At 41.0% G+C, this 9,885-nt stretch overlaps 1 protein-coding gene across 4 annotated transcripts in view; it reads right to left on the bottom strand.

Annotated features, from left to right (window-relative positions):
* The window catches only part of LOC121867493 (carbohydrate sulfotransferase 4-like), a 31,908-nt gene that overhangs the window by 2,296 nt on the left and 19,727 nt on the right, over positions 1–9,885 (bottom strand). For 3 of the 4 annotated variants that reach the window (XM_042367446.1, XM_042367448.1, XM_042367449.1), the window contains exons 2-8: positions 9,158–9,445; positions 8,288–8,414; positions 4,475–4,586; positions 3,741–4,179; positions 2,438–2,526; positions 869–1,015; positions 126–324 (exon numbers count right to left, since the gene is read on the bottom strand). In XM_042367446.1, the coding sequence (XP_042223380.1) occupies positions 126–324; positions 869–1,015; positions 2,438–2,526; positions 3,741–4,179; positions 4,475–4,586; positions 8,288–8,414; positions 9,158–9,216 (1,172 nt within the window). In that variant the 5' untranslated portion in view covers positions 9,217–9,445. The remainder of the gene's footprint in view (positions 1–125; positions 325–868; positions 1,016–2,437; positions 2,527–3,740; positions 4,180–4,474; positions 4,587–8,287; positions 8,415–9,157; positions 9,446–9,885) is intronic. The other variant, XM_042367450.1, reaches the window with a different exon arrangement.

Genomic DNA, 9,885 nt, shown 5'->3' with positions numbered 1-9,885 from the left:
TTATCCATTGTCTCCAGCTAGGTTCCTCACATCCTTTGTCTTTTTAAAGCAATAACAAACATCTTCCATAGCTTAAATTAGCAATTAAACGCAAAATTTGTCTAATAAGTGAATCTAGAACTCACGTTTTATCCTCAAGAAACTCCTTTGTGAGATTAAGTCGGAGTCTGACTGTCTTGAGGGACTGGAATGGAAAAAGTCTGCAGAACGGTGTCAGGAAATCAGGCTTCCAGCACAGATTTGGAAACGAGGCGCAGTAATTCCACAGTGGTTTGTTGTGCATGAACAGATATGGGTGTTCTGGCCCATAATTCAGGTAGTTCTCTGGGAAGAAGATAAGATAAAAATACACTGTACAGTATTACTGGCAAATAAGGTAATAACTTACACTGTTTCTAGCTAAATAAACCGTGGCAAATGTTCATCAATTACCTGTTACGGTAGTTTACTTGTTTTTGAGTTCATCTATCACCACTTACAAGTTTCTCAGAATTTTTAACCTACAGATCTTTGCACTACCACAGTATTATTAAAATTGTTTTACTGTGCTGTACTGTGAATATTGTATTAAAGCAAGGACTAATCATACCCATAAGTAATAAAACTGAATATTTCTTATGGTAAACTTGTTACTAAGAATGTATTCAGTTAGGAAAATACTGTACAGTAGGGATGTCTCACAAAAGTCTCATGAACAAAAATACATGATTTATGGAGCTCTTGGAGGACAAATAATAAATTATGATACTTTTTTAATGCAAGGGTTAGATAAATTGAGGTTATAGCAAAAGTACAGTAGAATATAATGACAATTTTTGATAACTACACCAGACAGCCGCACATATTGTTCTTCACTACTCCAACTTACCCATGTCAGTGTAGTTGCAAGTGAGAAGATTTCGCAAATTGTGGACTGCCAGCTCTGCAACCTTCCCATATCGCACTTGGGTGATGCCAAAGTCCAGAAGTGGTTCATAGTGGTAGTAGGTGGCAGGGTGGGTCTGCAGTACCTCACCTGCAGGCAAACATTAATCTAGGTGACTGGAAATATAAGTGATACTGTATTAACTACTGTGTTGTAAGATACAGTAGGTTCTTTCTCCATTACTTGGCTTCTTAGTTTTCTACTCCCCACTCACCGACAGTGATATAACTTTTGAAAATTTCTTCTTGTATGATAGAAAAATCACCTATTAACATTTATACTATAGATGGACAGAAGAAGTCACACTAGCACAGTTTTAAAGTAAAAAAGAAACTTGTGAGTCTGTTGCCTTGCACTTCCATCTTTCCCTTTCAATTCTGTGCATCTAAATCACTTCTTAACCTTTTCCTGCTACAGTTCTGGGTGATCAAATCAAGACCAAATGCAACCTCCCTTCATTCAGTCTTCCAGCTCTAATACATATGTTCTACTATGATGTACGAACCTCTTGCCAGACAAAGACCCAGGTATCTATCTAGTTTATCTCTACACAGAGCCTATCACCACCACCCCCCTTCACCACCATCTCTTTACCTGCATCAATCACCTTCTTATCTTATTGCAACAGTCTCTCAATATGTGTAGTGATATCTCCGTTAGCCAGAACTACTGTTTTGGTGCAGAGCATGTCTGGGAATGAGAGATTTCCAGGAAACGAAACGACTATCTCAAAGCCAGAAAAAATCCTTCATTCCCGGAATTTTCCGGGTAACGGAAAAATTTTCTCGGAATTTCCAGAAAATGTGCCTGATTTTCATCACTCAAACCTGGAAAAAGACTCCCCCCATCCCCGGAATTTTCTGGGTACTGGGAAAATTTTCTCATAATTTTCCATAAAATGTGCCACTTGGAAAATCATTTCCAAAGCCGGGATTTTCCAGAAAAATACGCCTTTGAGAACAATTTTCCGAGAAAATTTCAATTCCTGTTAACGGAGATATTACTGTAGTCATCCTACAAAGCCTCAACATAGCATTAATTCTCACATCTGCACACACTAAAATGAGTTCAGTATTGTCTTGCTAAAATTAAAAAGAAGATAGTCCTCATTACCCAGAAACTTCTATGTAAATTTTTTCTTCAAACTACCGTGTAATGCCAAGTGAATGTATCTAACTAAACGAAAGTTTTAGTGAAATTTTGCTGTAATTTTGAATGTTCTTATATTTTAGCTTAGATCAGCCGCTTAGGTAGTTGTTCGAAGAAGTATCTTTACAATATTGTGAGAGACAATATGACAACAGACAAAGGATTTTGACAACCCTACCGAGACAACAGGAATTGCAATGTTCATTTTGAAATTTATTGGACCCCTCCATAAAGATACTTTTTGGGGCAATTGTATACATTCATATACTGTACTGAATATCCAGTTATGAGGAAAACTCAATAATCTGTACCATACAGTATGGAATTTTAAGAATCTGAATTCTAACATTTGTGTTTATTTACCAATAAAAGTGGACCCCGAACGCCATGTTGTGATGACCAGGCTGCGGACAGGATTGCCTCCCTTCTCCATTACAAGATCATCCATGCTCCTGTAGATACACCTTATTAAACCTATAATAATCTTTGAAAAAAATCGGAAAATAAATTGTATAGTACTAATGGCATTATCATCTGTATCATTACTATTATTGTCATTACCATTGGTATTACTTTTATTAATATCAACAGGATCATTATCAGTAAATAATATTGACTGATAATTGGCTGAATTATCAGAATTATTACACATTTATTAATTCTGTAGATTTATTCGTGGCTTCAGTACTGTACTAATACCACTACAGTACCATAATTGTTTTGAACTGCAGTGCACATATCACTTGTAACTTACTCTCTGGTAATCCTGGTCATGATTGGAAATCTCAACCCCTCGTGGTCTTTTGACGCAAATAGCATCATTTACAATCTCACCCCCGTCGCAGTCTTTCTATGCAGGTTATTATCGGTAATAGGAATGGGATGTCCATTTTAATAAACACTGGGTACAGCGATTCAGACCTAAATTGCACGCTTAGAGCTGCATCTGCCAGCCCACGAGACTAGTGGAAGGAACTACGCGATTGATAGGGCCAGTCTATTGTTCCCGCATTTCTGCTTATGGGAGGGGTGCTCTCAGTGTGAAATAAGGCTGAGTGGGAGGCGCTGTGCCAGCACAGGAGTGGTTAGCTACACAATTTGTGTCGAAAGACCGCGAGAAGGTTAACAGTAAAGGATATAGCAAATGTATCTTATAATACTGTACTTGTAATATAAACATACTTAGGTGTGATACATTACTAGCAGCAGCACAGCGCTGTACTGTGCTAGCAGCTACTTGGGCAATATATCATGAACTTAGTAATAAATTCATTGTGGGAGGCAAGTCTTTCTGATACTGTACTTGACTCTCTTACTTGTGCACTGGGTAGAAAATTGCAGTTTCTAAATGGGAGGGGAGGAGAACAAGGGCTCCCCCAGTGCTGTGAGTTCTAATACATGAATATTGTACACGTAACATACAGTAAGAACAGCTCCACTGGTTACAGGAGTGAAATATATAGTACAGGTCATAGAATATACAAAATTAAGTAGCATCAACAGCACTAATAACATTAATTAATTATTACAGTATTGGTGCATGACAAACATGTACAGTATAATATGATGAAAATGCTAACCAACTTATTAAAAAAAGCTAAGTACTCTTTGATGTTAGCTTCTATTACCAAAGGTTTAAAAATTTGAAGTAATTATGATATCTTACTTTGCCTTAATTTCAGGGTGGAATTTGTAGTCTATCATAGATTTTGCTAGTTGCTCTCGTTGCTTTGACAGAATGGCTTGTATCTTCCCCTCCCTTGTTGCAGGAAATATCTTTTTACCAGATGCTCCTTCTCTTATACCTGCTATCTCTTCTCGACCTGTGTCAGGACTGGGCTCATTTTTTTTAGCCACATTAGGGTTTGATTCCTTTATAACCTCTTCTTCCTCGTATTGATCTACTTCTTCTGCCTTGTGTTGATCTACTTCTTCTGCCTTGTGTTGATCTACCTCTTCTTCTGAAACTTCATTTTCACTTAATTTCTCCCCAAGAACATCAGCCTCTCTTGGTCTTGCTTCTTCTCCATGCTGCATGTCCACTTTATGCCATGTATCATCTCTTTTCCCCACTTCCTCTTTCTCACCTGTCTCTTTTTCTGGATCTGTTGTGTACAGTAAACAAAGAATTAAAACAAAGGATGTTGAAGTAATACCATTACTAGAATGAAGAAATATAATCCATAAGAATGTATATAAAACTTGTAAGGTCAATCTAAATAAAATGGGATATGCAGGAAAAGATTTTTACTGGGACAATGGTAATAACATAAAGGATTCCAGCAGCTGAGTGGATACAGTTATCACCAGTTTGGGACTGGAGACTCGAGAGGTGTAGGTGTTACATGAAAGTGTCACAGGAAAGGTGTGGGTGGTGCAGGAGAGGTGTCAGTTACATACCTTGGCGGGATGGAGAAGCCTGCAGGTGGCTGAAGACAAGGTTCGCCGCATCTCGTTGGGCTTCATCTCTCAAAGTTGTGCTCCTCAGGGTTGTGTCCTGGTTCTCGTAAATCTGTGTGAACACCTAACTCATTAATCAAAAGCATCATCAGTACTAAAGTTATGTCAGTGGTTTATTTATTTTTTTTATCCTTTTCACCACTAATCGGCTCGTAAGCCATTTGGGCGATCGGTCATGTCTCTGATTACTTTTCCTTTTCTTTTATCCTCTTCACCAAAAGATCAGCTCGTTAGCCGCTTGGGCTATCGGTCACGTCTCTGTTACGCACTGTTGGCAAGAACTGGGCATGCACCGGCTCCTGAATGTACCTGAACCCACTCCAGTGTTGGTCAAGTCTGGTCTTGAAACAGCTTACACTCGGTGCCGTCACAACACTTTCTGGTAGATTGTTCCAAGAGTTCACAACTCTCACTCCGAAAAAGTTTGCCTTCACAGTTTTCTGGACTTGCGGCTTCTTCAATCTTGAGCTGTGACCCCTTGTGGGACGAGCGTCCGCCAGTTCCAAATAAGGACACTCGACTGAGTAGTGCCCCTTGAGATGCTTATACACCTCTATTAGGTCACCCCTTGCCCATCTGTAGAATGTTTGTAAGATACTGTAGTTGGGCCCTTTGTGTGTGTGTACGTGTGTAAAGAATATGTTTAAATGTATCCAAACGTACATAGTTTAGTTCAGAGGTTCAAGAAGGACGGACGGACACACACGCACACACACACACACACATATGCGTCACCAGCCTGGTCGTCTTCTCTCAACTCCACCCAACAACGTCAGCTAGAGAAGGTACAGAAAAGGGCCTGCAGAATCATGCTCGGCGCAGAATACTCCGGCTACACCAATGCTCTCTCCACCCTGGAAATGCCATTCCTCAGTGACCTCCACCATCAAGCACTGGAAAGGTTTGGCAGTGGACTACTGCACCACCCTTGTCATCGCCACCTCCTGCCACCTGCAGCCCCCCACCCAACTCGCGCAGTCCGCCACTACAACAAAATACAGGCCATAAGAGCCCGCACCGATAGATATAAGAACAGCACCATCCCATCTATTGTTAAAATAATAAACAACTCCTGATTTATGTACTGTACAGCCCTGTAAATGTATTCAACGCATATTATATCATTATGTCTAAATCAAATGTAAGTCGTATATTTTCAGCCACCGACTGCAACTCTATTAATAAACTGTTTATTATTATTATTATTATTATTATTATTATTATTATTATTATTATTATTATTACACACACACACACACACACACACGTGTTCCAAAAGCTGCTACATATACTAATTATGAACCCCCTTGATATGACATTTAAAAACTCTTGGCTACAAATTACGTACGTTAGTCCAATCCAGAAGAATTCAGGGCAGGATGCAAATGCACTACAGGAGGATCTAAATAAACTGCAGGGGTGGTCTGAAAAATGGCAAATGAAATTCAACATCAGCAAGTGCAGCGTACTTAATATTGGAAGAACAAATACTGTCAATGTATACAGTCCTTAACAACATCAACCTGGAGAAGTCGACTTGTGAAAGAGAGCTAGGGGTACGTGTGAGCCCGGACCTATGGCCTAGAAAACAGTGCGTTAATGTTCGAAATAAGGCAAACAGAGTATTGGGTTTTATATCTAGAAGTGTAAGTAATAAGAGTGCAGAGGTCTTATTGCAACTATATCTTGCGCTAGTCAGGCCGCACCTCGATTATGCGGTTCAGTTCTGGTGCCCTTATTATACAATGGATATCAATTCACTAGAGTCGGTGCAGCGAAGAATGACGAAAATGATCCCGGGACTTAGAAACCTTCCATATCAGGATACGTTAAAGAAACTAAACTTGCATTCCCTAGAAATACGAAGATTGCGGGGAGATATGATAGAAGTATTTAAGTGGGTGAAATAAATCAATAAAGGAGATATAGATAAAGTTCTTATAATATTCGAGCAGGATAGGACTCGGAGCAACGGATTTAAGTTGGATAAGTTTAGGTTTAGGAGGGAGATAGGAAGGAACTGGTTCACAAATAGGGTGGTGGACGAGTGGAACATGCTTAGCAACTTTGTAGTAAGTGCTGGAACGCTGGAAAGTTTCAAAAGAAGGCTGGATAGATTCATGGATGATAGAGAGTGGTAGTAACTCTCGACAAGAGTTGCCATGCACAGGCCAACTGGCCTATTGCAGACTCCTTATTTTCTTATGTTCTTATCACACATTCTCAACAAGTACATTTTTACTGTTCATGCATGTCGTGGTCACAGCAGTACCTATATTCTATTAATGCCCATATTCATTCACATTACGCTCCATCGCCCTTAGAACATATTTTCGTACATCATCCCTATGAATGTTTTCTCCAACATTGCTGTACTGGTATCAGGGAAAACGTTTTTTTATGCCAGGTTTCTTTTTTTTTTTTCTGTTATCCCCTTCACCACTGATCGACTCGTTAGCCGCTTGGTCGGTCGGTCACGTCTCTGATACGCACTGTTGGCAGGTATTAGGCATGCAGTGGCTCCTTGAATGAGCTCACACTCGGTGACATATGATAAGAATTATGTAAAACTCAGTACTGTAGTATGTGGACTGTATACCAATACTAGTTTGACTATTTTTTATATAAAACTAAGGATCACCTGTAACCATCTATACTCCATACAGCTATTCACACTCCCCACAACTATCCACACTCCATGCCACCATCCACACTCCATGCCACCATCATGCCACCATCCACCCCATGCCACCATCCACACCCCATGCCACCATCCACACTCCATGCCACCATCCACACCACCATGCCACCATGCCACCACATGCCACCATCCACACCCATGCCACCATCCACACTCCACCATGCCATCATCCACACTCCATCCAACTATTCACATTCCCCACAACTATCCACACTCCATACCACCATCCACACTCCATGCCACCATCCATACCCATGCCACCACCCACACTCCATCCAACTATTCACATTCCCCACAATTATCCATTCCATGCCATCCATCCTCCATCCAACTATTCACATTCCCCACAACTATCCACTCCATGCCACCATCCACTCCATCCAACTCACACTATTCCATCCATCCACTCATCCAACTATTCACATTCCCCACAACTGTCCATACCACCATCCACACTCCATGCAACCATCCACACTCCATACCACCATCCACATACCCACCATCCACACTCCATGCCACCATCCAACCACCATGCCAACCATCCACCTCCATGCCACCATCCACACTCCATGCCACCATCCACACTCCATGCCACCATCCACACTACCATCCACACACCATCCACACTACGCCACCATGCCACCATCCACACATCCACACTCCATGCCACCACCCACACTCCATCCAACTATTCACATTCCCCACAACTATCCACATTCCATGCCACCATCCACACTCCATCCAACTATTCACATTCCCCACAACTATCCACACTTCATGCCACCATCCACACTCCATCCAACTTCACATTTCCCACAACTATCCACACTCCATGTCACCATCCACACTCCATCCAACTATTCACATTCCCCACAACTATCCACAGTCCATACCACCATCCACACTCCATGCAACCATCACACTCCATACAATTATCCACCCCCATACACTCTCTACAACTATCCACCCCATACAATTATCCACACATCCTTTTACAACTATCCACACAAACTTCCCTGACAACTCTTCACATCACAAGCTGAATTACTCACGGCAGAAGATGGTGGTGGGTGCTCTGAGCCGGGCCTAACTGGAATGGTGAGGTTTGACTGGTTGAGGATGAACAACAACAGCGAGGTGCCTGTCAGTGCCATCAGAAGAACCCGCCCCTTCTGTCGCCTGTAGGAGGAAAACACATGGTTATGGTAGGGGAAACCCATGGTTATGGTAGGGGAAACCCATGGTTATGGTAGGGGAAACCCATGGTTATGGTAGGGGAAACCCATGGTTATGGTAGGGGAAACACGTTATGGTATGGAAACACTTGCTTTTGGTAGGGAAACACATGCTTATGGTAGGGGAAACACGTGGTTATGATAGAACACGTTATGGTAGAGAAAACACGTGGTTATGGTAGAGAAAACACGTGGTAATTGTAGAAAAAACACGTGGTTATGGTAGAAAAAACACGTGGTCATGGTAAGTTGTGAATAAGATTATTCCTGAACTAATCGTTGTTATTATGTAGATCAAGTTTTCGAGAGGTCACACACCACAAACACTAGAGGACACAACTTCAAGCTGGCCAAGGCGTCATGCAGGACGAGTACAGGGGAAATACTTCTTCAGACTTACTCACTTAGGGTGCTAGACCTATGGAACTGTCTACCATCACAAATCGTGGAAGCAAGGATAGTACTGGACTTCAAAGCAGCCCTCGAGAAGACTATCAAGAATAATGGAGGGATCTTACACAGGCCAATGATCTTCCTTCAACATGGCCACCTCTAGACAGACAGATAGACGCATGCCCAGACAGACAGACATACACAAAGGCTAATAGTAAAAGTCACGACACAGACGGACATATCTATAGAGCGACAGACAGACAGACAGAAAGAAAGACAGAAAGAGTACAGTACCTTAGTCTCATAGTTACAAAACGATGCCCGGGATACAGTTTGCAGCAGTAACGAGTCATAACATGGTTACGTTACTGGTCTTTAAGTAACGCCTCTCAACATGGAAGTTACAGTCTTATTACTCTAATGAGTTTTGTAAGCTTTCTGATCATCTCTCGTTAAAAAACTGTCCGTTGCATTTTGTTTTTCAGTTTAATTTAAAATAGCGGCTCGAGGATATCGGTTGAATATACACAACTGAGGTCAAATTCTCTCTTCTTTTATTGCTGTTCCTTAATCTCCTCAATCCTTATAACATACAACAGAAAAAAGATAAAATCACCCCCCCCAAAAAAATACGAGAATTTAAATATTAAAATCCCTCCCCCCGTCTTATCTTATCACAGGTGTACGCTTAAGGCTGATCTTGGTTTGTAGTGTTTACTGTAAATAATCAGTGGTATAAGTGTGAGGGTATTGATTAGCACAGGTATAAAATGTAGCTATATCCACATGATTATATCAATGTGCATATCATTACAGACGGTACCTATTTTGTAGTCTCACACACACACACACAGTCTAGTCAAATGTAAATATCCAAGTAGTTAAGGCGTCATACTCAAGGGGTTAAAGGACAATACTCAAGGATTTAGATGTCGTACTCGTGGGGTTAAGGCGTTGTACTCAATGGGTTAAATAAATTTGTCTTAATACTTTACTGAAAGTTCACTAAGTGGCAAACTTAT

The sequence above is a fragment of the Homarus americanus genome, unplaced genomic scaffold (assembly GCF_018991925.1).
Source record: "Homarus americanus isolate GMGI-L3 unplaced genomic scaffold, GMGI_Hamer_2.0 scaffold23598, whole genome shotgun sequence".
Classification (NCBI taxonomy): Eukaryota; Metazoa; Arthropoda; class Malacostraca; order Decapoda; family Nephropidae; genus Homarus; species Homarus americanus.
Note: the sequence above shows the minus strand (reverse complement) of the source record. Positions and strands in the feature narration are given on the sequence as shown.